Genomic DNA, 27,808 nt, shown 5'->3' on the forward strand with positions numbered 1-27,808 from the left:
TGGAAAACACATTTATCAGTTACACCCAGCATTCATCTAACACATCCGCCACACCCCACAAAAGAGAACTTGGCTCCTCATTTATCTTCTCCCGGAGTATCTTTGTGGTAAAAGCCAAAACCCAGGTCTATCTAGATATACGGAGGGCAGAATAAACTCTGGGACATAAAAAGATGATTAAGCAGCATGTTCCAGCCCCCAAATTTGACCTTAAATCTTTGCTCAAAAATACATGAGGGCATCACTGTCACATAAAATGCAGTGTACCTAAAGTTAAACTCTCCCTTTCTCCCAAACCATTACTACATCCAACTGCCCCATTTCCAAATACCACTTTTATCACAGGCTCTGATAATAGAAACCTAGGGTCACATTTGTTTCTTCCAAACACTTGTCTCCTCCCTCTTTTAGCTAAAGAGCATAATCCCACCTCCAACCCCCATTTATGCCCCTGTAATATTATTCAGTCAAATTCCCACTGCTGCCTCCAATCCCAGGCCCTATTATTTCCTCCTGGACAGCTGCAGCAGCCTCTGACATGGCATCTCCTCTAATCAAATACAGCCAACATTCCTCTTCCAGGCTCAATTCCCCAAAGGATTTCATTATTTCATTCTTTGGTTCTAATATCTCAATGATTCCCTGTTATTCTCTCCAACAAGCTCAGGTTCCCCACCTAGTTTCCAGACATGGCTGGAAACTTCTTAACATGGCTTGGAGCTGCTTTTGCAGCCTGATTTGCTGTAGTCCCTCCAAGACTAGGCTGTTTTCCACAGGAAGCCTTCCTTCCTTGTCTGTACTTCCCCTGCCATCTTATAAAGCCAAGTTCAACTGTAATCTTTTTCAACAATCTTCCTCACCTACTAATATCTTTACCCTTTCTTTGTCATTCAGTTGCTAAGGTATGTCCAGCTCTTTGCTCTGAGAGCTCTTAGTTTATTTAGTTCAGTTCAGTCACTCAGTCATGTCCAGCTCTTTGAGATCCCATGGACTGCAGCACTCCAGGCTTCCCCATCTTTCACTATTTCTCAGAGTTTGCTCAAACTCTTGTCCATTGAGTTGATGGTGCCATCCAACTGTCTCATCCTCTGTTGCCCTCTTTCCTTTTGCCTTCAGTCTTTACCTGCACCAGGGTCTTTTCTAATGAGTGGGCTTTTTGCATCAGGTGGCCAAAATATTGGAGCTTCAGCACCAGTCCTTTCAATGAATATTCAGGGTTGATTTTCTTTAGGATTGATTGATTTGATCTCCTTGCAGTCCAAGGGACTCTCAAGAGTCTTCTCCAGCACCACAGTTCAAAAGCATCCATTCTTCAGTGCTCAGTCTTCTTTATGGTCCAACTTACATTCATAAATGGGTACTGGAAAAACCATAGCTTTGACTATACAAACCAACTTAAATCTCTGCAGTGGATTTAAATTTTTGCTCCACAATTCTGGAGAAAAGAATATCAGATGGAATCTGACTAGGAGCCCCTCACTTTACAATCTTGGTGAGAAACTGAGTCTTGGTTTTGCTTTGGAGTCTCCCCCTCTCAGGATCCAAAAGGCTGATGTGGTGCTCAGTCCAACACAGATGTGACCCTAAATCTCAAGGTCCAAGTCAATAGGTCCATGCCCAGGGCACAGACACTCTTTAACCTCAGATTGCAAGGAGACAGCTTTTACAGCTCTGAATTCCCTTTGCAACTCTATCAGGAGTTCTATCACCTCTCATGGGGAGTGGCATGGGAATGAGATGCTGGTAATTTTGGAGTACTTACAGGAGAAAATGAACATATGTCCTTCTACTTCACCATCTTAGAGTTTCACACGCTAGCAAAGTAATGCTCAAAATTCTCCAAGCCAGGCTTCAACAGTATGTGAACTGTGAACTTCCAGAAGTTCAAGCTGGATTTAGAAAAGGCAAAGGAACCAGAGATCAAACTGCCAACATCCACTGGGTCATCAAAAAAGCAAGAGAATTCCAGAAAAACATCTACTTCTGCTTTATTGATTACGCCAAAGTCTTTGACTGTGTGGATCACAACAAACTGTGGAAAATTCTTAAACAGATGGGAATATCAGACCACCTTACCCGCCTTCTGAGAAATCTGTATACAGGTCAAGAAGCAAGAGTTAGAACTGGACTTGGAAAAACAGACTGGTTCCAAATCGAGAAAGGAGTACATCAAGGCTGTATTTTGTCACCCTGCTTACTTAACTTATATGCAGAGCACATCATGAGAAATGCTGGGCTGGATGAAGCACAAGCTGGAATCAAGATTGCTGGGAGAACTACAAATAACCTCAGATATGCAAATGACACAACCCTTATGGCAGAAAATAAAGAAGAACTAAAGGGCCTCTTAATGAAAGTGAAAGAGGAAAGTGAAAATTTGGCTTAAAATTCAACATTCAGAAAACAAAGATCATGGCATCTGGTCCCATCACTTCATGGGAAATAGATGGGGAAACAATGTAAACAGTGACAGACTTTATTGTGGGGGGCTCCAAAATCACTGCAGATGGTGACTTCAGCCATGAAATTAAAAGATGTTTGCTCCTTGGAAGAAAAATTATGACCAACCTAGATAGTATATTAAAAAGCAGAGACATTACTTTGCCAAAAAAGGTCAGTCTAGTCAAGGCTATGGTTTTTCCAGTAGTCATGTATGGATGTGAGAGTTGGACTATAAAGAAAGCTGAGCACTGAAGAATGGATGCTTTTGAACTGTGGTGTTGGAGGAGACTCTTGAGAGTTCCTTGGACTGCAAGGAAATCCAACCAGTCCATCCTAAAGGAAATCAGTCCTAAATATTCACTGAAGGACTGATGCTGAAGCTAAAACTCCAATACTCTGGCCACCTGATGTGAAGAACTGACTCATTTGAAAAGACCCTAGTGCTGGGAAAAATTGAAGTGGGGAGGAAAAGAGGATGACAGGAGATGGTTGGATGGCATCACTAACTCAATGGACATGAGTTTGAATAAGCTACAGGAGTTGGTGATGGACAAGCAAGCCTGGTGTGCTGTAGTCCATGGAGTCGCAAAGAGTCAGACATGACTGAGCTACTGAACTCAACTGGGACACTGGTCTTTGATACTGTTGGGACATGCTAAAGCTATCTGTCCCATGGCTTATTCGTTTAAGGAAATTCTTTCCCAATCTTACCACGTCTCCCAGTCTCCCTCACTCTCAGCCTCAGGACCATTCCCAATCATGGACATATCAGCTCTCAGCTGAACTATGCTTTGTTTAAGTCTGTATTACAGCATATAGATCATATGGTTTGCATTATCTTCTAAGAAAGGGGCTTTTCTGGTGGCTCAGTCAGTCAAGAATCCAACTGCAATGCAGGAGACTCAGGTTCAGTCCCTGGGTTGAGAAGATTCCCTGGAGAAGGAAATGGCAACCCATTCCAATATTCTTGCCTGGGAAATCCCATGGATAGAAGAGCCTGATGGGCTAAAGTCCCTGGAGTGACAAGTGTTGGACACAACTTAGCAACTAAACCACCACCATTAGCACCATTCTCTAACAGACAGTAACACATAATGTTAAGAACAGAAGCCTCAGGAGCAAACAGGAATGGAGTATTCTACTTGCACTAAATGACCTCCAGGAGGTATTAAACTGCCCAAAGCTTCAGTTTACTTATCTGGAAAACCCTCATAGGAACAACACAAGGATTAAGTCAAGCCAGAATAGTAGAAATCCTAGTAGCAAGACTAACATTTATGTAGCACTGTGTGTCAAGCATTATTGTGAGTGATTTACATATATTGACTCATTCAATCCCCACAACACTACATGGATAAGTAAACAGACATAGGGGCTTCTGCAGTGGCTCAGGGGTAAAAGAACCCATCTCCAATGCAGAACAGAGAAGGCAATAACGCCCCACTCCAGTACTCGTGCCTGGAAAATCCCATGGATGGAGGAGCCTGGTGGGCTGCAGTCCCTGGGGTCGCTCAGAGTCGTACAGGACTGAGCGACTTCACTTTCACTTTTCACTTTCATGCATTGGAGAAGGAAATGGCAACCCACTCCAGTGTTCTTGCCTGGAGAATCCCAGGGACAGCAGAGCCTGGTGGGCTGCTGTCTATGGGGTCGCACAGAGTCAGACAAGACTGAAGTGACTTAGCAGCAGCAGCAGCCAATGCAGAAGACTCGTATTGAATCACTGAGTCGGGAAAATCCCCTGGCGAAGGAAATGGCAACCCACTCAGTATTCTTGCCTGGAAAACTCTATGGACAGAGGAGCCTGGCAGGTCACAAAGAGTTGGACAAGACTGAGTGACTAACACTTTCACTTCACTTCGGACAGACATAGAAGGGAATAAGTAAGTAGTCCAAGATCACATAAGAAGTAAGCAGAGATAGGAATATAACCCAAGCAGTCTGGCTCAGAATCTATGCTCTTATTCATTATATCATATTGCTTCTAATATGCTCTTATTCTTTACACCGTATTGCTTCAAATGGTAACTATGACTGCTATTGGTAGAACTGCTTGAGTGTTAATGTATTTGCCTCTTTATGTAAATTGCAAGCTCCTTGAGGAGAATAAAAACATGCTGACTCATCCATAATAAGTGTTATGGAGCTGGCTCTGGAGGCTCGTTGCAGGGTTAGAAGCCTACCTCCCTCCCTCACTAGCCAGCTCTAAAACCTTGGACAGATTGCCTAACCTTTTAGAATGGTTGTAAGGATTAAATTATTTCCAATTTAGAGAGTACTTAGGAAAGTGAATGGCAGCTATGACAATGACATACTGATATATTTCATTATTTGATATGAGATGTGATTTACCATCTGTCCTTCCAGGATACAGGAGAGGGCCAGAGCTTTCAACAAACACTTGCTAATCATCAACTCACCCACTTTGCTTTCCTTGCTTCATGTGGGCTCCTTTTGTTGCTAAAATTACTCCTTACTTCCCTGGCAGTCCAGCGGTTAAGACTTCATGCTCCCAATGCAGGGGGCACAGATTCAATCTCTGGTCAGGGAACTAGATCCCCCAGGCTGCAACTAAATATCCCACATAATGCAACAAAGATCGAAGATCCCTCATGTTGCAACTAAGAGCTGGAGCAGCAAAATAAATAAATAAATAGTTTTCAAAATAAAATAAAATCACTCCTTAAAGAAAGGGCTATATCTTCAAAATAACAGTAATACTAGCAGCTAACTTTTACCAAACACTTCTATGCAGCAGGGACTATTCTACGATTATTTTCATGTGTTTAATCATTTAATCCTCACAGCAGCCCAATGTTGTTGATGCTGTGATCTTTATTTTTGTGGAAGGAAACCAAAACACAGAAAGATTAATTCATCCAATGTCATATTAACACACAGCCCAGATGTGGCAGAGTCTATGGATTTAACTACTTACACTTTGATGTCCCTTTAGTAACATATTCCTTAGTACATATAAAAGTACCGAAAGCACTGTTGCTTGAATAATGTTCACTCGAAATACCATGAATAATAGAAATTATTTTTTAAATGTTTGAAGTGTCTATCTAAAAAGTCATAGTTTCCCTTAATAGCAAATAGACTTAGTCCTTGAAAATGAACACATCCGTTAGGCTGAATCACAAAGATGAGGTCCGAGTTTTCCAGCTGTGAATGACTCAAAGGACTCGGACGTACTTCACATACTGAACATCTTATTCTGATGGGCACACAGCACAGAAATGAGGTCTCTAAAAGAAGACAGAGCCCAGAGATGTGTAACAAAATCTAACCTCAAAACAAAGACTATCAATGCTTTAGGAGGCAAACATTCTTTCAACTCCCTTTTTGTTTTTCAAAACACTTCACAGAAATATTTCAAACCTCCTTCCACAAACCTCTTTCCATAAAGGGCAACAATAACAAAGTAAAGAAATTCTTCAGGATAAGTGAAGTGGAGACTCATCTAAATAAAACTAAATCAAAGTCTCATAATATTTATTAAAGACCTCATAGGAAAATAAACTAGTTGAGCAAGTCTGATCCTAAAGCCAGTTAAATGGAAGAATGAATTTTCATAGCCTTGGGAAACCTAGGTTTATAGGGCAGACTCTGGAGGGTTGAGCTCATTGTGGAGACATGTTCCTTTTCACTGGCAAAAGAGGAAAGTAAGTGAGCTATGCCCTAAAAAAAAAAAAAAATTACCACTAGAGACATTCCAGCCGCTACTTGATAAGGACTGGGAAGGCTGCCATCAGCTCCTAGCTAGAAGGAAAAAAATCTGGATCTGAAAGCAGCTGACCAGGAGAAACCATGTTAGGTATGAATAAGATTTCCCATTAAATTGCAAGGTTTTAACAAGGGAGTCATTTAAACCAGTTGCTACTGTAATACAAAGTGAAAAATAAATAAATATACATATATATATATTATAGTGTGTGTGCGCGCACATGCGTGTGCTTAGTCACTCAGTCATGTCTGACTCTTTGCAACCTCATGGACTGTAGCCCCCCAGGCTCCTCTGTCCATGGGGATTCTCCAGGAAAGAATACTGGAGTGGGTTGCTATGCCCTCCTCCAGGGGATCTTCTCAACCCAGGGACTGAACCCAGGTTTCCTGCATTGCAGGCAGATTCTTTACTGTCTGAGTCACCAGGGAAACCCAAGAATACTGGAGTGGGTAGCCTATCCCCTCTCCGGGAGATCTTCCCAACCCAGGGATCGAACTGGGGACTCCTGCATTGCAGACCACCAGGGAAGCCCATATACATTATATCATGACCCATAAATACATACCTGACTGAAATACACATATATGCATATATGAAAAATTGAAACCAAAACACTTACCTTACTAGGCACAAAGCACTATGAAATTTCCAATTCTATTCTATTTTGTGTTCTCAACACACTGGTTGAGACCTACTAGCTGAAAATAGTGATTTAAACCAGCAGAGGAGATTCTGAGGGTATGTTTTATAATAATAGCCATTATTCCTCCCTCAGAGCCCCACAGCCAAGTCAGGAAAACTGCAATGGCACATCTGTTCTTGGGACAAGTGACTTGCTCCTGAGTGCTTGGGTAAAGGCCAGCCAGACACTGGTTTCTCCATGTCCAGCCATTCCTCACTGTGCTGCCTCTTCTTTCTAGTCCTTAAATGCAGGGTTCGCCCACAGCTTTGGTCTTGTCATTTTTCTCTTATTTCTCTGAGTAACTGGATTTTATTTCCATGGCTTCAAATTACTCAGAAATCCCATCTGTAGGTCCCAATTCTAAATGCTCACCTACTTCTTACAGATTGCCAACTGAATTGCCCCACAGATTTCAAACTCTTAAGACTCAAAATTGCACTGTAAGTACAATCTCTTTTCCCTGTCTCCTCACCCAAATCTTTCTTTTCCAGTTTTCCTCCCCTCAAAGAATGGCAACACACAATCCACACATCTGTGAGTCACAATTTGCGATTTCTTTTCCTATATCTTTATATCCAATGGGTTACCAATTCTACGTTCTTAATATTCAATGGTGATTGGTGCTCCCATGCAGGGGCCCTGGCTTCGATCCCTGGTCAGGGAACTAGACCCCACACGCTACAACTACATATCCCACTGCCACAATGAAGATGGAAGATCCTGCATTCTTCAACTACGACCTGGTGCAAACAAAAAATATTCAGTGGTATGCAGGTAAATGTTTAACAAGCAACCTTCCAAATTAAAAAAAAGTAAGAAGCAGCAGCCCTGACTTGCAGCACTTGCCTATTTCCATGATGTAAACACCCACCCAGGGCCAGTTTCAAGCAACCAACTTGATGCCACTGAACATGGAATTGAAACAGATGGGTATGAATGGTTCCAGCATACTACTGTCTATTCCAAGGAACCATTTCTTATCTCCATACCTACTGGTACTGCCTTAATTCAGGATTTCATCTTTCTTCTTCTCAACACTACAGTCTTTATTGATTTCCTGACCTCTAAATCATGCCCTACCTTCTGACACAGTCTCCAAAATATCTATCTAAAATCCAAGTCTCATTAAGGTTCTCCACTGCCTAACCCCCTAGTGGTTCTCCACTGCCCACTCTTTAGCTGCATTCATAAGGCCCTTAATAATTTGGTCACACTGACTCTTGAGCTTCTTCTCTTGCCACACCACCACTAGAACCTCTATTCTAATCACACCCCCAAACATCATATTCTGAGATATACAACACTGCTCTGTGATTCTGCACATTGCTTATTCTAGTCCTACTTCCTGGGACAGCCTTGTCTAATTTGTTCTCCGAGTCAGCCTCTTAAGATTCAGCTCAAATTCCTTCTCCAGGAAGCTTTTCCTAAACTCCTTGGTTGGTTTAATGTATCCCATCTTTAAGACCTCTAGTACCTTCTGTCACTTCTAACATCCTTTATTGAAATTTTTTGTATCTACCTGTTCCTACTAAATATGAGTTTCTTGAAGGCAAGAACTGGTCTTATTTATGGATATGCCACTTATGTAGTGTGGTAATGGAACACACAGGAGGCTCTCAATAAACAATGACTATTACCCCAGCAAACTTGTACCCTAAGACCATTGTATGCTAATTACTCAATTATTTGTTAAATGAAAACATATCAGTATGTTCTTGCCATCTGCCCAGGGCCAAATAACTGCTAAGACACCCTACCTATACCTTCTATATTGTCAGGAAGTCTAAGATCTACTGCCATAGTAAAAGAACTTGCACTATATTGTCTTTTTTTTTGCTTATTGGCCTCTGCACCTGTTTCGCAGCACTATCACAATGAAAAACCACATATCTTAAACAACAAAAGCTTGCTTTCTTACAGTAAAGGAAGCTAGAAGTCCATTGCCAGGGTCACTTTCTTCTGAGGTCTATCTCCTTGGCTTCCATTTGGCTGTCTTTATGTTCACATGGTATTCTCCCTCTATGCACCTCCATGTCCAAATTTCCTCTTCTTATAAATACACCAGTCATATTGTACCAGGGGCCACTCTGATGACCTCATTTTAACTTAGTCACCACACTAGAGATCCTATCTCCAAATATAATCACATTCTGAGGTACTGGAGACTAGGACTTCAACATACGAATATTAGGGGGACACAATTCCGTCCATAACAGCCTCCTAGACTGTGAGTGCCTCAAAAGGCAGGAGCTATATGTTAAGTCTTCTTTCTTAGTATCTGCCATGCCTAGCAGAGTACCTGGAACACAGCAGATTTTCAAATTATTTGTGGGATATATAAATGAAGGATCTTCCAGGAGTACAGTCCAAATCTATGGAGTGAAGCCCCTTCCAAGTTTGGTGGCCAGCATCAAGAAGAGTTTTAGCCCTTCTCTGAAAGAGAGCTTGATATTGTCATGGTCTCCAGATGGCCATGTACCAAAGAGCCATTTATACAGAACCCAACACTTAGTGGAATAATAAAATCCTTAAGACTGGACACCCAAAGCCAGTTGACAATATTCTGTTTCTCTCCAGACTCATTCTGATACGCTCAGACTGATAGCATCATGCATGGCTAGAATCAAAGTCAAGAGAAAACAAACACTTCTCTACCTAAAAGATGTGTAACAGCTTAAAGAAATGGTTTAAAGGCATGGAAATCTGCCTTTTCCTACCCAAAAAGAAACTTCCTCCCCTTCACTGTTCACCTGTCAGTTAGGTAGCCTGCCTTCTCCACTATCAAGATGGACATATGACCTAATAAACTCCCCCTCCAAGAAATTTGAATCCTAATTGGAGTAACCTAAAGATACATGCTTTGGAGAAGGAAATGGCAACCCACTCTAAGGTTCTTGTCTGGAGAATCCCAGGGACAGGGGAGCCTGGTGGGCTGCCATCTCTGGGGTCGCACAGAGGTGGACATGACTGAAGCGACTTAGCAGCAGCAGCAGCATGAAGGGTTCCTGGTTCATACATCCCTGAAACAGGCTTGGTTCCTACCTTTCCAAGACTTGATTGAACTGTCTTTGTTTCTGAGACCGAACTGATAGTCTCTCCAAAAACTGACATTTCCTAACATTAGAAAGTGCTTATTGTATAGCTCTCAAAGAATCTGGACACATATACGGACCCCAGAAGTGGGGTGTTGGTAGTGGTGAATGTAAAATATGGAAATAGAGTGGGCAGCAAGGAGTCCCTCATCAACGGTTAAGAAGTTGTGCTCATCGTATCAGCTGTGTAAGCACATAGCTGCCGACTACATTATTCCCTCCTGTATTTTGGGACACAGTCCACATGCCTTCCCCGGCTAAACTGTTGGGAAGTTGGTAGGAAAACGTCAAGATAATGGAGTATGTGGCTATTTCTGACAGCTTTTGGTAAAGTCCCAGAAATGACTTAGGTCATCTTAGCTGAAGCTATAAAATTCTGCCTTACCTAGACTGGCCCTTTCTCCTGGTAGGAATCCAAGATGACAGAGAGTCAGAGAATCATGAAGAACTTTAAATTTGAATCAATCCATCAATGAAAATGCTAGAAAAACACAGGCGGGAAGGAAACATAGCAAAAGATAAGATTGGGATGGAGAAAATTGGGCCAAAACTTGTCCCCAAGTACCTCCTGATGTATACTGCCTTCCTGGCAAAGAGCTAAGTGCTGGAAAAAGGTCACAGGATGAGGAACAAACGAATTGCCTTTATCCAAGAGGCAAAAAAGAAAGGCACCAAAATTAAGGGCTCAAAGCTAGGCAGAGAAACAAGTCCTATTCTAAAAGACCCCAGGCTAGAGCCCAGAGGCAAAGATCAATCAACAGAGTGGAAAATGCATATAGACCAGCAGATATAATTTGGGTTAAATTGAGTGACGCTACCTTTGAAACCTTGGAAAACAAAAACTTGTTACTGCTCCCAAATCAATCTCTAGGTACCTGAACCTTTATCACCAGAATGTGAGCTGCCAAAATAACGTAACCTCATTAGGAAAAACCTATTCATTGTCCTTTTCAAATTTGTCCATGGAATTCACATGAAGCAAAGACCAGGTTCAGCCACTGCAGGCATGTAAGGCAGTGAAGTACACCAACTATCTACACATGTGTCTCAAATATTGAAGGAAAACTCTAATCATGGAGCTGCTGCTGCTGCTAAGTCACTTCAGTCGTATCCGACTCTGTGCGACCCCATAGACAGCAGCCCACCAGGCTCCCCCGTCCCTGGGATTCTCCAGGCAAGAACACTGGAGTGGGTTGCCATTTCCTTCTCCAATTCATGAAAGTGAAAAGTGAAAGTGACGTTGCTCGGTCATATCTGACTCTTAGCGACCCCATGGACTGCAGCCTACCAGGCTCCTCCATCCATGGGATTTTCCAGGCAAGAGTACTTGAGTGGGGTGCCATTGCCTTCTCCAAATCATGGAGCAGGAATAGCTAAATACAATGACCTCTGTAACATCCAAGACTATTATCAGCCTAACATCCAACTTAAGGTGTATCAGCAACTCTCTACAAAAAACACAGGGACCACAAAATTTATATGCAGACAAGGAAAAATAGGAAGAGATTAACTCTGGAAAATAGATTATGTGGTAGAGATAAATGTAGAAAGAAGCTATATTACTTGAATTGTTCTAAGAGAAAAACTTAGATTTACAAAGAACCTAAATCAAATACTATTTATCTCAAACTGCTTATGTCCTATCATTCTATATGCTAAGATGTCTGGGAAGCTCGTTACTAAACAAAGCCATTTCAAAAGGAGCTGCTAACATTGTTTACAATAGCCAAGACATGGAAGCAACCTAAATGTCCATCAACAGAGGAATGAATAAAGATATGGTACATATATACAATGAAATATTACCCAACCATTAAAAAGAATGAAATAATGTCATTTGCAGCAACATGGATGGACCTAGAAACTGTCACACTTAGTGAAGTAAGTCAGAGAAAGGGAAATATCATATGACATCCCTTATATGCAGAATCTAAAAAGAAATTATACAAATGACGTTATTTACAAAACAAAAACAGACTTATAAAACAAAGTTATAATTGTCAGGGGAAAGGATTGGGGGGAGAAATAGTTAGGGAGTTTGGGATCAACATGTACACAGTGCTGTATTTAAACTGGATAGCCAACAAGGACCTACTGTATAGCACAGAGAACTCTGCTCAATGTTATGTGGCAGCCCAGATGCGAGAGGAGTTTGGGGGAGAATAGATACGTGTATATGTATGGCTGAGTCCTGTTGCTGTCCACCTGAAACTATCACAACATTGTTAATTGGCTATACTCCAATACAAAATAAAAGGTTTTCTTAAATAAAAAAAAAAAAAAAAAACGAAAAAAGGGAGCTGCTAGATGGAAATCTGAGTGCTGGCCCACCTTCCTCTGTGGTAAGTGAGCTCAGATGCTATAATACACCATGTAGAATCATGGTATCTGCAGCAGTAGTTCCTAGAATGGCCTCTCCAGGAGCAGCAAGGGCATAAGACATCCTTTTCTGACATCTTCTTGGAACTCTGTCTCCCACAAGCAAGGCCACCTATACCACATTTCTATTACATGGCACAGAATCACTTGGAAGCCAGAGACATTTTTAAATTTCATATGGCTAGGATCTGCCCCTTACTTGTTAAGGGTGGGGAAATATAATTGCCCAGACCTGCCACATTCTCTCATCACTGTCATTAACTGCCCTGAGAAACTAGACATTGGAAACAAACTATAAGGAATCTTTATGTTGTGTGATAGACGAAAGAACCTAAGGTAGGTGGAGTCATGGATGAGTAAGGGCAGGCCTAGGATGATTCTGCTGAAGATATTTTAACACTGATGAACACTAGGCCATCATTTGGCTCATTAAAATAGTGCTGTGATTAAGGGTAGTGAGAGAGAGAGGCTGGCACATTTTCCTGTAGATGAGATGGCCCTGGGGGTTTGAACAACAGTTGGAACACAGCTGCCATGGCTAACACCAAGCAAGTACAGATGCCACACCAAAGCAGAAGCAGTTCCCTACCATTCCACGCTGCCAAGTTCAAAATGCCAGTGAAGGAAAAGTATTGAAGGAAGTCTTTAAAATAGACTAGATAGCTACTTTAAATACCAATTCTATGTGTAACTACAGTTTCTGCTACTGAGGTCCTTGAATGACAGTTACTACTGTTTAGAGAGCTCAGTCAAACATCTCCCTGCTCAGCAAGATCAATCAATGCAGTGTGCTGTTCTTCGAGCTTGGAACAAACTCATAGTCACTAGACATTAGACTTTATAACTCCAAATGCCCTTTTAAGAGAATGTTCTTCTAAGCAATTTTTTTCTCCTTTTATGTTTGTTTTCCTTATAAGTACAGTTGTCTATCATTTCCTATGTTCTTAACTGATATCCAAAAGCACATGACACCATATCACAGTACTCATTTCCCTGAGAGAGATAAGCCAAAATGACTTACCGAAGGCCTTCTTAGGCTCTATTAATGTCAAGGTAAAGAGTTCCTCTTTTTTTAGTTCCTTTAACTTCTTAGCAACATCAAAGTGACGCCACCCAACGATATTTTCTCCATTGATAGCTTCAATGTGATCCCCCACACAGATTGTTTTAACTGAATCAATTATGCTGCCATCTTTAATTCTCTGAAAGAAAATTAAGGGTAATAATAAAAAATCACAACATGTAACACTACTTTTCCAGCTCTTAAGACATTATGTATAATATATTGACTAAAACCCATCCATGCAGTTTAATGTTCAGTTAAAGACAGAGAAGACCAAACAACAAAGACAGGCATCCTGCTCCCAAACATTCTTTTTTATCATTCAGAATTCAGCTCCATCAGGTCACCAGCTCCGCTAGCAGCTTTTCCTGACAACTGCCAGCCATTCCTCCAAGATTAGGCAAGGTGCCTAATCTCATGCCTCTATAGTACTTTCTGCTACATGTGCTGAGCTCGAAGCTAAGCACTTTACATTCACGATCTCATTTAACAACCTTTATGAGAGTCTCATGTCTTAGATCAGGAAGATCAAGCAACTTGCCAAGTTCAACAGACCACAGTGCAACTTTCCATTTTCTTGTCGGTCTCCACTTTCCCATGGACAGAGGAGCTTGAAGGGTTACAATCCATAGGCTGGCAAAAGGGTTAGACATGGCTTAGCAACTAAACAACAACAAACTCCACTACTGAACTGTAATATCCTTGGGGATAGAGATGCTCTTATTCACCATTGCATGCTCCATGCCTAGCACAATACCTACCGAAAACTGTTGAATCGTTTCAACATGAGACCCATTGTTACTGTTGTTGCTCAATCACTAAGGCACATTACATCAGAATACAGCTTGAGCTTTTTCTATTGACTACATTCTTTAAAGTTTAGTTACAAAGGCAAGACAAGAATTAGTATAACCTTAACCAAGAAAATTGATATGTAGTAGATAGGTGTAGTCACCACTGGGGAGCCAATGAGAAGGATTTTCATCTACATATCACTTTTATTTATATAGTTCAAGTGAGGAGAACTTAGGACCCAAGTAGAAATGTCAAATTGGTATTTCCTAACTCTATCATAGGTATGTGCATGTGTGCTAAGTCACTTCAGTCCTGTTGACTCTTTATGACCCTGTGGACTGGAGCCCACCAGGCTCCTCTGTCCATGGGATTCTCCACGCAAGAATACCGAAGCAGGTTACCATTCCCTCCTATCACAGGTATGGAAACAATACATCAATAGTGCAGACTTTCAAAATGAGATGTAAAACTCTCTAAGATAATACTAAGAATTTCTGAAAGAATTTTAGGGACAAGAACTTCCAGAAAACTCTGCACAGGTAACAACCCAGCAGAAGATATACAAATTCTTCAACAGCATTGAAGAACATGGCAAAATGCAGGCCACAATCTGCCTTGGGCATCACAAATCCTTTTTGAGAATGACCCAATAGAATTATTAGGGGCTGCTGTTACTGTGTAATAGATCTGTGTGTATTCTGCATTTTAATCAGGTGGAATAACATCTTCTGAGTCAGTAGGGGATTGATCCTTGTGTCCAAGAGTTAAGAGAAAAACTGATCCCATGTACCCTAGCATCTCCATAATATTGTCACAAGAAAAAACAAGTTGTAGAATACTAACCTAGGAAGGCTAGTCATTTTTAATTTTTAAACTTTATTACAATATACCAAGTCTTAAGTAGGTTTCTTTTTTATCACCCAATTTTAAGAACATGGCTATGTTCATTTTAATAACTGTTAAAATGCTTTATGCAAATGATACAATAATGCCAGTTCAAGTGGAAATTATTATCATTGCAAGTAATTATAAAGCAAAAAACCTATAAATTTAATACTCTGACAATATTTTTTTTAGTAAATCCATATTAAACTTACAAGCTACAGAAACAAACAAGGGTAACCACAACACATGGTACCACTCAGTACAATTGGAGTTTCTAAACTGTCATAGAAACATAAGTAAAACTAAAGACTAGAGCTTAAGAAACAAAGAAAAAAATTAATATTTTGTCATCTAACCACTTCTAAATCATTAGAGAATGTGAAAATCTATAACTCATTCTTAATTTTTATTCTAATTTATTTCTTGATACATTCTGAACCCATTTTTCCTTTGATGACCTATATTATACAAATTTCAGCTCCACATATTTTTCATTTTTAAGACTTATTGTTGTTGTTTTATTTACAAAATAAGCATTATAAAAAAACTGAAAGACTTTAAAGACAGCTATGAATCAAACCAGTAAATTAAAGGGTGGAGTAACAGAATATAGGGTAACCAGAGCCTATGAGTAGCCACAGGTAGCCAGATCAGTGTCCAGAGAGTAGAAAGACAATTACCAGAAGTCAGCAGGCAGCAAGGTGAGAATCCAGGTGAGCAAGAGAAAAATCAAAGCATAGGTAATCATCAGAACTAGCAGATAAGAATCTGGGATGAAGAGAGAGGAAAACCAACATAAGAAACTTGGAGAAGGGTATCATAAGGTGAATCATATGTAGAAGCAAAGTGGGAGACACTGATGATATACTATATGGGATACCTGAACCCCAACTTCCTAAGTATAGAATAAAGAATGAGGTAGCAACTGAGACAAGCTTCTGTAATCTATTATACTTTAATAAGCATACCATAACTTGATAGGGGTTAAAAATATTGCTAAAAGTGCTACTCAGGCATAAAGGACTTCAAAGAAAAAAGAGGTATTAATTCTATATTTATATTTACTGAGTCACTTAATATCATTCTCTATAACACTTGGAACTTTCTGTCACCAGGCTTTAGAGTTTGATGCTACAAAATGTAAAGACAACTTTAAATATTTTTTAGAAGATAAGATTTATAATATTATTAAACTTAGAAGTTCCCAAATATTTCAGATCATTATTATATTAACTTCTATCAATTCATCCCATATAATTACCAAACTCTATCTTCTCATCACATATCAGAACTCTAGGATGGCACTCTACCATCCTCAAAGTCTCAAGCATTCATTCAAGGTTGTTTGAGCTGATCTTGCCCTCATGGTGAGCAACTTTGAGTCTCTGCTTTGAGTCTCTGCTACTCTCCAAATACTGTCCTCAAACCTTGTTCATAATAATAAACATTCAAATAAAAATTGTACATAGTTGTTTCATTTTGTCCTAATAAGCCTGGGAGGGAATGTTTAATAGTCCACTAGTGAATGAGAACTCAAAGCACAACAATGAAACGGCTTAATCAAAGCAGCATAGCTGATAAGCAAGCAAACTGGGTTTCAAACAGAGGTAGTATAATTATAAAACATCATGCTCTTTCCTCAAAACACTCCCAGTCAACACAAATCTCAAGACCACATGGCTGGTTAAGAAAGAAAGAAAAGTCAGATGAAGAATCCAAAGTCTTCTGACCTCAAGATTAGAGTTTGAGTTTGTAGTTATCCCAGATGATGTATCTTATCACCTTGATCGTCATTTTACAACACGTAAGTGTATCAGATCAGCACACTGTACACCTTAAATTTACATGGGGTAAAGCTACAAAAAAATGACCTATCATCTTTGAACTCTGATTCTTTTTTTAACAACTCCCACCCTCCTACTTTACTTTTTATTGCCTCTACAAGCTGGTCTTCATCTGTATCAAGGCCTCCAGATCTCAATGCTACCTCTTTTCTCAGATCACCACTTCTCACCACTTATACTCTCACCATACATACCTCTTCTCAGAGATCCTAGCTCCCATCCCAGAACCCCCCACACCTCTGGACCTTGTACATGTCCAACCTTACTAATTATTAGTTCTGGATGGTTAAACAATCAAAATGTTAGAAATAAGTGAATAGTGTATTTCTCAGAGGATCTTGCTAAAATGTGATTTAGTTCTAATAAAGTAAAAGTACCTCAAACCATGAAGATTTCTATATGAAGACATTCTGAAAATGACCATTCTGTGGTTATTTATAAGTAACTTTAATTCAAAGCCAATTAGATTTTCATGTCTTAATTGCATGGTAAAGCCCTTATCTTTATTTTGAATCTAAAACTCTTTTCTTCACTTAAACTAGGAATCAGCAAACAATGGTTCATAGGTCGAGTATGGTCTACAACTTGCTTTTATACAACCGATGAGTTACAAATGGTTTTACATTTTTTAGTGGTCAGGAAAAAATAAAATAATATCTATGACATGTGAAAATTATATAAAATTTGAATTATAGTGTCCATAAATGAGCTTTTACTGGAAGACATCTATGTTTATTGTTTAAGTATTGTATATAACTTTTTGTGCTACAATGTCAAGTTGAGTAGTTGCAACAAAGACTGTATGACCCTAAATTTTAAAGAAGCCTAAAATATTCATTATCTGACCCTTTATAGAAAACGTACCCCAACTCTAGTATTAAACTATTTTAGGAATTTGCAAAGTTAGTTGTAAATATACTCTGATTTTTCTGATTAAGTTATTTATACACTTTTTCCTGTGAAATGTTAACACTTGGATACAAAAGTTACAAATATGTAAGTCTGCTGTCTCTCCACCTGAAGAGGCTCATCTATGAGAACCATGCAGTACTATTTTTTTTCAATTTGTTTTTAATTGGAGGACAATTGCTTTACAATGTTGTGTCGATTTCTGCCATACAACATGAATCAGCCATCAGTATACATATACCCCTCCCTCTTAGACCTCCCTCCCACCCCTCTCATCCAACCCCTCTAGTGTGAGCACCATGCAGTACTATCAAATACATCTCTCTGCCATCAGACTCATCTCCTAATTATGTGATGATTTGCTGTTATTAAGATATTAGCTATCAATTATAGGTACTCTCAAACATTGCAGATGTGTCATTAGTTTATACCCAAATAATCGTATAAAGTAGGTGCTAATATTCCTATCTGAAAGAAGGCATACAATGATTTGTCTAAGGTGTCACCCAGCATGTAAATAAATGGTGGAAACAAGAGTGAAAACAGTCTTGATTCTAAAGCCCATGGTCCTGTGGGCCACACTGCACTGCCTTCTTAATCAGGGACTCCTGCCTCCTTACCCTTGTCTGAATCCCCTTACATCCTCTTACGTCAACCTACTCTGACTTCCAACCACTGCTAAAAGCATATAAGTGCTCATTTCAGCAGCACATACACTAAAATTGGAACCATACAGAGAAGATTAGAATAGCCCCTGAACAAGGATGACATGCAAACTCCTGGAACATTCCACTTTTTCTGCTTATCTTGGCAAATCACACTGGAAGAGTGAGCCAGAAATTAATGAAATTACTTTAAGGAGTGGGGGAAATGAGTAATGGGAGTCAGGGAAGGAATGACATCTATGAATACAACTTTTATTATAGTTTTGACTTTTGAAATCATTTTATGTATTCAGAAAATTAAATCAATGTGAGAGGAAAAACTCAATTCAAAGAGAAGCAAATGGATTCAATAGTATTTCAAATGAATAAAAATTATGGGGTGAAGGGAGGAAGAGCAAGTGAGAACCTATTCCACTTAACTCCTGAAGAGAATACTTTGATCGTATACATGCATTTAAAGACAAAAAGGACATACAAACCTTAAAATCTTTTTAATCTTTTGGCCACACCACACAGCATGTGGGATCTTAGTTCTCCAACCAAGGATTGAATTCGTGCAGTCTTAACCACTGGACCACCAGGGAAGTCCCTACAAATCCTGAACTCTTAATAGGTTTATTTTTCAGAGTACAAATACATAGCAATTCTGAAACTATTTTGTATATATTACAGAACTAAGGAAATGAGTAAATATTTCAATAATTTTGAAAGTAAATATTTCAGTTGGGAAGCCAAGGAAGAACACTGTGAGGCAGGATTAGAACTGGAGGCGTAATTATGAATTCATAATTTCTAAGATACATGTTTTTGAGCCTCTTATATGGCACCTGAAAGGATCTAGAAACAGCGACACACTGGCAGCAATGAATGCATGTAAGCAGCATTCAGATCTCGATTTTGAAATACCAGTTCTCACTGAAAACAAACAAGAGTTCCCTGAAGACATGGCTGATTTCCAGTCTGGAGTAAAGAAGATAAAAGATGAGTTTAGAACATCTTGTTGTACCAGAAAAGAAGAAACTACTCAATAAAATTATGGGAGGCAGGTCAAAAGGATATAGGAGCTGGCTGGGTGGGACTCCTGCAGATCAAACCTCAGGAAATTTGAGCATCAAAATAAACGATGGTAATGAACCCACTGAATGGGAAATCATGTGTCCTATACACACAATACATACAAAAAATGTGTCCTCTACGAAAAATACATAACTACTAAGGACCTACTGTATCTACAGGGAACTCTACTCAATACTCTGTAATGACCTACATGGGAAAAAAATGTAAGAAAGAGTGGATAAATGTGTATGTATAACTGATTCATTTTGCTGTATAGCAGAAACTAGAACAACATTGTAAATCAACTGTACAGCAATAAAAATTAATTTTAAAAAATCATGTCTCCATTGCTAATAGGTGATTTTTTTAAATTAACAACCCACTTGAATATTCTTGCCTGAAAAATCCCATGGACAGAGGAGCTCCATGGGTCACAAAGGGTCAGACATGACTGAGCAATTAAGCATGTACCATATTGCTAATAAATAATTAATAAGTGGCATGCCTTATTAGAATGTTTTAAAGAAATATAGGAAATGATGGAATTATAAAAATCACCATTTTGCAAATGAGTCAGGCAAGACTCATCAATAGATGCTAAATCTGTGGGGTGCAAATAAGAGAACAAGATATAGACATAATCTCAAGGTATCTCCCCAAAAATTATTACAAAGGAAAACATCACTTTACAGTGAATACGACTGGCAGACACTGAGTACACAAGGGACAAAAATTAACATCATGAATATTGAGACAAGCCAATAAAATTCACCTTCTGATATAATACACTGAGGACACAACATCACTTATTTAATTTTCATGCCAAAAATGCATAATAACCTCTTTCACAACATGAAGAGACATCAGAAAAGTCCAAGTTGAGGGACATCCTATAAAAGGCTGAGGAATTGTTCTAGATTAAAGACCACTAAAAAGACATGATAACTAAATAAAATACATGATCCTGGATTGGAATTATACCAGGAAAAATACATTATTAGGACAACTGATAAAACTGCAATATGAACCTTAGATTAGTTTGAGAGTATTGTATCGCTATTAGATTTTCTGAATTTTATAGCTATACTGTAGGTATATTGAAGAGAATATCTTTGTTCTTAGAAACTACATTTTTAAGTTATTAAGAGATATATGTGCTTTCTGCTTATTCCTATGGCTCAGGAAAATTTACCTACAGATATGAGTGTGTTCATATATATATACATGAAAGAGAATGAAGCAAATATGGCAAATGGCAAAATTTTTTTTGAGTAAAGGGTATCATGTGAGTTCTTTGTATTATTACAACTTTCAAGAAGTTTGAAACCATCCCCCCTTAACTTTTAAAAAATCACATCAACCTTTTATGCAGTATGATATTCATTTCTCTTCTAAGTTGAACTATAAGCCAGAGGTTTGGCTTAGACTCCACTTTCTCTTTGACACCATGTTCTGTCTCCACAGGGCTAATGACTAGTACTCTGAGGCAGGCACATGTTTGAAGAGGCATAAAAAAATAGAAACACAGCTCTGGACATCAGAGGCCAAGATCTAAAAAATCCATGCATGTTTGCAAAACTTCCAAGCCTTTCCCTGCTGACATTAGAAAGGCATTGGACCATGTGCCTCATGTCCTGAGCTTCCCCCAGATAATCCCGCATGACTTTCCCAACTCACGGATTTTCCATTTGGTCACCCACTCAAACTTCAGCAGAGTCATATCTTTTGCAGAGCTAAAAATAGCTGTTCTATCAAGTGGGAAGTTAAATAAAGCACTATTTACAGTTAAGAGGATAATTTCCCTAAGGCTATTTTTTTTGAACGATGACGATGCAACAGCAAATCAAGGTTTGGACAAAATAAAAGTATGAAGAAACTTCATCAGTAATTCTTTGATCAGTGGTTAGGACTGCCAGCTCTGGAATCAGATAGCTTGGATTCAAATCCTGAATTTGTCTAGCTGCATAACTTTGTGCAAGCTGCTTAACCATCCCAAACCTGTTTCTATGTCTATAAAATAATAAGATGATAATATAAAATAATAAGTTGATGAACCTCACAGACATGTTGAGCAAAAACCAGAAACAGTAGAGTAAGTAATATGTGATTTCACTTATATGAAGTTCAAGAATAAGCAAAACTATGGTGATAGAGGTTAAACTAATGGCTACCTTTATTGGGGAAGGGTATTGACAGAGAAGGAGAACAAGGAAGCCTTCTAGGTGGTAGAAATGAAATTTCCCTTGCTCTGGGTGGTGTTTACACAGATCTGTGAACATTCATTAAAGGTTTATATCTGTTACACCTCAACAAAAGAGTAATAAAGAGACTTCCCTGGTGGTCCAGGGGCTGACTCCATGCTCCCAAAGCAGGGGCCCCAGGTTTGATCTCCTCAAGGAACTAGATCCCACATGCTGTGACTAATAACCAGAGCAGTCAAATGTTTTTTAAGTAATTAAAAAGGAAACATGGTATTGAATAGAATTGTAGTAAGCATTAAGTGAGAAAATATGCAACTTGCCTGAGACGCATTCAATAATAGTCAGTGTTACAATTACTCATTACAGGGAATCCCCTGGCAGTCCAGTGGTTAGGACCCAGAACTTTCACTACAGGGACTCACAATTTGGGGGAATTAAGATCTCACAAGCCCTGTGCCTCCCCCGAACCCAGAAGAAAAAAAAAAAAACTACTTATTATAATAATAGAATTGTTATTTAAGAGATGAATCTTTTTACCACTGTTCAGTTCTTAAAAGTTTTTCATACCATTTCAAACTTCCTTTTCTTGCCTTTGCAGTTTTATATTGCTCTTTGTATTTAGATAAAGTAATTACAGCTGACCCTTGAACAATGCAGGGGCTAGAGGTGCTGACCCTTTGTTCAATGGAAAGTCCCTGCAACAAAATCCCACCATGTCAGCAGTTCCCCATATTCATAGTTCCACATCCACAGATTTAACCAACCTTAGACTGTTATAGTATAACATTTCCTACTGAACAAAATATGCATATAGATGAACCCAACAGTTCAAATGTGTTGTTCAAGAATCAACTGTACATAGTTTAGAAATTTTTAAACAGCCTTGTTTTAAATAGGTGGCCAAATAAATATGCACTTGGAAATAACACTAAGTCAATGGAAATCAACATGGAAGTCACCAGATGATGAGCTTACAGATGTACAAAAGCCCATATGGATGAGTAGGTACCAGGGCCAGGCTTTCCTCTTCAGTAAATGCAAAATCCTAGAGGAAGTTTAAACTGAAGGGGAAAAAATTCAAGGAAAGGGTAAACAAAAGAATGGTGTCTTTGAAACAGTTTTTAAAGGAAACAGTATCACTCCATCCATTCTTAGTGAATTAGTTCTCACTCTAAAGATCATATCAAACTTTCTTTGACCTGGTAAATTTTCTTAAGTGTTACCCTCAGATAAGTCACACAGTTGTTTTTGTTTTGTTTTGTTTTGTTTAAATACTTACCTTTATAAAAGCATAGCCAGTACCATTATCTGTAATAGTGAGACCAAGTGAATCCTCAGATTTATACACATTCACTTCTTTTTTGGTCCCTTTTATGTGGGCAAATATGAAATCTTCAAGACCTATCTGTGCTCCCAAGAGTTTTCCCATGTCAACTTTAGGTGTGTTTAAAGTGCAATATAAGATCTGCAAAGAGAAAGAAATATTTTAAGTTCAGTTTCCATCAGGAAAACATTCTGATCATTAGTTTACTCAATTAATACTTCAATCTACAATGTCAGTGAAATAGTCTTCAATTTACAATGCCAGCAGTTATATCATTAACATTCAGTTCAGTTCAGTTGGTAGGTGTTGCAAGAGGTAGGTGTTGCAAGAGGGCAGACACACTGAAACCATAATCACAGAAAACTAGTCAATCTAATCACACTAGGACCACAGCCTTGTCTAACTCAATGAAACTAAGCCATGCCCTGTGGGCCCACCCAAGACGGGCGGGCATGGTGGAGAGGTCTGACACAATGTGGTCCACTGGAGAAGGGAATAGCAAACCACTTCAGTATTCTTGCCTTGAGAACCCCATGAACAGTATGAAAAGGCAAAATGATAGGATACTGAAAGAGGAAATCCCCAGGTCAGTAGGTGCCCAATATGCTACTGGAGATCAGTGGAGAAATAACTCCAGAAAGAATGAAGGGATGGAGCCAAAGCAAAAGCAATACCCAGCTGTGGATGTGACTGGTGATAGAAGCAAGGTCCGATGCTGTAAAGAGCAATATTGCATAGGAACCTAAAATGTCAGGTCCATGAGTCAAGGCAAATTGGAAGTGGGCAAACAAGAGATGGCAAGAGTGAACGTCAACATTCTAGGAATCAGCGAACTAAAATGGACTGGAATGGGTGAATTTAACTCAGATGACCATTTTATCTACTACTGCGGGCAGGAATCCCTCAGAAGAAATGGAGTAGCCATCATGGTCAACAGAAGAGTCCAAAATGCAGTACTTGAATGCAATCTCAAAAACAACAGAATGATCTCTGTTCGTTTCCAAGGCAAACCATTCAATATCACAGTAATCCAAGTCTATGCCCCAACCAGTAATGCTGAAGAAGCTGAAGTTGAACAGTTCTATGAAGACCTACAAGAACTTTTAGAACAAAAAAGAAGTCCTTTTCATTATAGGGGGCTGGAATGCAAAAGTAGGAAGTCAAGAAACACCTGGAGTAACAGACAAATTTGGCCTTGGGATGCAGAATGAAGCAGGGCAAAGGCTAGTAAAGTTTTGCCAAGAAAATGGACTGGTCATAGCAAACACCCTCTTCCAACAACACAAGAGAAGGCTCTACACATGGACATCATTAACATTAGGTAATATGAATTGCATGTTTCCTGAGGGCCAGGCTCTGTGTTGAGCAATTTATATCCATTATTATATTTAATCCTCACAACAGCTTTCTAAATACATTATCATCTTCATATTACCAATAAGGAAATTGAGCCTTGGTGAGAGTAAGTTATTTGCCTAAGGTCACAAAGATAGTACTTGTCAGAGCCAGGATTCAAGATCAGTTCTCACCAACTTCAAAGAGATTTACATTGTTTTGTTACCTGTGATTTACAATGCTGACATCAAAGGCCATGTTCCCAAAGGTCATGATATGCATAACACAGTGAAAATAGAGGCAACACTATTTTGGAAAACTCATAAGTTTTTTTTTTAAATAAGGAAAATTTTATTGATCTTGTATTTTTGTGCTTGAGAAAAGTAAATGGTGAATGAAGTCATTTTTTTTTAATTGTTTAAAACATGTCTAAAATGGACCTTGAAGACTAGTCCAATCCCTTGGCTCTAAAAATGGAGGAACTGAGGGCTGGAGAGGCTAATGCAACTTAGATACACAGGATGGTAGAAGCTGTGTGGAGGTTGTAAAGGGACTTCTTATATTTACCAAGTCTTTGTTTGACTTCATTTTCCTTCAAAAATACAATTTATTTTGCTAAAATCTACAATGCTACTCAAGCTTGCCAACCATAATTTCAGTAATTTTTAGGGCCCAACTACAAAATGGAAGAGAAGAAGGAGGGTTAAGAATATGCCACTGGGGACTTGCCTCGTGGTCCAGTGTCTAAGACTGTGATCCCAATGCAGGGGTCACAGGTTCGATTCTTGGTTAGGGAACTACCCATATGCTACAGCTTAAAAGAGTTTGAACACCACAGCTAAAGATCCCTCACATGTAACAAAGGTCAAAGATCCTGTGTGATGCAACTAAGACTTGGTGCAGCCAAATAAATAAATACATATTTTTTTAAAATTTAAAAAGCATGCCATCGGTTTAAAGATTAAGTTCAATAAATATTTACTGAGTATCTTTTGAGTACCAAAGACATTTTAATGCAGATTTTTTATACCAAAATGATTAAGTGAAAAATTGTACCTTTTGTTATCAAGTAATACTTGCCATAGATATTGCCGTTCCTGAGCCTTGCCTCAACTCTCAACTTCCAACCCTCTCTCTACCTCTCCGAGTTTCACACCATTTCTGATTTCCCTGCTTGAGCTTTAAACCGTAAACACCCATAAACCTCTGGGAGCTCAAAAACTGTGCAATTACTACCTGTTAAATGGCTTTTTAAGCCCTATTAAAATATGTCTGAATTGGAACAGCTCTCCCTGCTCTACAGTTAGAGTTCCAGCAAGTTCATCAAAGACCTGATTAAATCCCAGAGGTACATGAAGGAAGCTAGTGATGAGGACAAGGAAGAGGCCACAGGGTACGAAGGATCAGTGCCTGCAAGCAAGAATTGCTGCCCTTGCCCTTTCCTTTTCTCACCCAGGTCTTTGGTGAGCTGTGCTAATAACTGCTGAGCCTTTAACATAACCCTTTTTGTCCCAGTGAGGACATAATACATTTGGCTTTGTAGTTACTCTTTGCAAATATTTGCTGGTGTTAAACTTTTATTATTCAAGATGGAGAGTGACGAGAAGTCATTTAGGATAATAACGGCCCCTATTTCTTACTCCAGTTGTGAAGTCAGTAGTATTCATTAATCCACTAACAAAAATGATTATTAATGGATGAAAAGGAGAAGTAGTATGCATAGAAAACAGCTTTTCTCACTTCCTTTCTCAAAATGATGGAAAGTGAGTAGAAAAGTTTTCTCCTTGTTCTTTTTCCAGTGAATCATTAAATGGTGTTCATAGCAGATCCAACCACCACTAATAAAGCAACTTACTGAGTAGACAGGAAATAAAACATTAAAACATAATGATGATAAAATAGGGTAGGGGAAGAAGCCCCCAAAAGGAAATCCCACACAAAGTGAACATCTAGTTGCTAAGCTGCATCCTTTCTTTCAATCTTTTCACATACTTCACTGCAAAGCAAATACTAGATTTCCTGTTAGGTATAACCCTTCCCCATTATGCTTCCTCCAAGACAGAATTATGTTCCACTCTGGGCAGCCAGCAGTTGGCAGCCAAGGCATCAGGGTTTCTTTCCTGGAAGGAGTAAAGCCATGGAATGGAGTTCCACAGAAGGTTGTGTTGAAAATCAGCAGAAATGTCATGGTCCCTGGGAGGTAGAGGAAGAGCCCTCTGTAGCAGCAGGTAACTGAAACTCTGTGGCTTTAGATTAGTCCCTCAAGGAAAGAAAAAACCCTATCACTCACATGCTCTCAATGCACAACTATCAGTGAATACATCGAATATGTCATAAAGGTCTAGAGATTCAAAGACTCCTCATAGATACTGTATTTTGAACTGAAAAGTAAAAAAGTGATATATGACTCTCTAAATGCTGGCAAGTTCATGCTCATTCATCTACTCACAATCCTCTATTGGACAGGTGCTTTTTTGCCAAGTTCTGTGGTGCATACTAGATGTACAAAGATGACGAGGACCAGCCCTCGTACACAAGAAACTCCCAGGCTAGGCAATGATCCGCTGACATACAGTGGGGCAACATAATCCAGTTACAATATATTAAGAGTCTTAGAGATTTAAACAAAAAAAAAAAAAGGAATCTCATACATATTGTGAACTTTCCTATCTCCATTCAGACATTTCCTTCAATCCAAAATCTAAAAAGCCTGCCACCCATGCACCCACCCTATCCCCAGGTTCTTGTCTATTGAGACTCTGCAGGGACGTGACTGCCTGGGTGGAATCACTCTTTCTACTTCTCTCACATCATTTAAATCTAGCACCTCATTTGAATGTCTGAGTCACCTTCCCTTCAAGTCCAATTGGTGTAACATGTATTTGTCACCCTGACTCAGAGATGAGACCTTAGTCATCTTTCTCTCTCCTATGAAGCTTAACACAGTGCCCTGCTCAGTTGATATCCTAATGGCATTTTCTACACATTCATTTACTTCATTTAATAAAACCAACCTGTGTACTAAGTTTTATTAACCTCATTTTGTGGATGAGAAAATTATGACTTTATCCAATTAGCACTATAATGTTTGATGTCAAAAGAAAGGAGAAAAAAAAATACAAGAAAAGAAACACTGAAGCAGTTATAGAATCAATGCTCCTCTAAGAAATACTCACTTCCAGAGATATAGTAGATAAAAGTCAGGACAACATGGTACTTATCATTTTTTATACTCTCTGGTGAACAAATTAAATCAAAGGAAAATAAACTCAGAGTAAGGTTTATTTTATAAGGAAAATTATCCAACCATTAGAAATACCTTTCTGATGATTTTTACTGTAAAATGAAATCCTAAACATCTTCCGGGGTATCTATATTTGGTGTTTTATCAACACCATTGCCAATT

At 39.0% G+C, this 27,808-nt stretch overlaps 1 protein-coding gene and 1 non-coding gene across 2 annotated transcripts in view; one reads left to right on the forward strand and one right to left on the reverse strand.

Moving 5' to 3' along the window:
* GIPC2 (GIPC PDZ domain containing family member 2) overlaps positions 1 to 27,808 on the reverse strand; it is a 95,669-nt gene that overhangs the window by 44,247 nt on the left and 23,614 nt on the right. Inside the window, exons 2-3 of the mRNA XM_068966298.1 lie at positions 23,023 to 23,208; positions 13,347 to 13,527 (exon numbers count right to left, since the gene is read on the reverse strand). Coding sequence (XP_068822399.1) covers positions 13,347 to 13,527; positions 23,023 to 23,208 — 367 coding nt within the window. The remainder of the gene's footprint in view (positions 1 to 13,346; positions 13,528 to 23,022; positions 23,209 to 27,808) is intronic.
* On the forward strand, positions 18,514 to 18,620 carry LOC138074664 (U6 spliceosomal RNA). The gene has a single exon (XR_011144493.1). It is a non-coding gene; the product is annotated as a U6 spliceosomal RNA (small nuclear RNA).

The sequence above is a fragment of the Capricornis sumatraensis genome, chromosome 2, assembly GCF_032405125.1.
Source record: "Capricornis sumatraensis isolate serow.1 chromosome 2, serow.2, whole genome shotgun sequence".
Taxonomy (NCBI): Eukaryota; Metazoa; Chordata; class Mammalia; order Artiodactyla; family Bovidae; genus Capricornis; species Capricornis sumatraensis.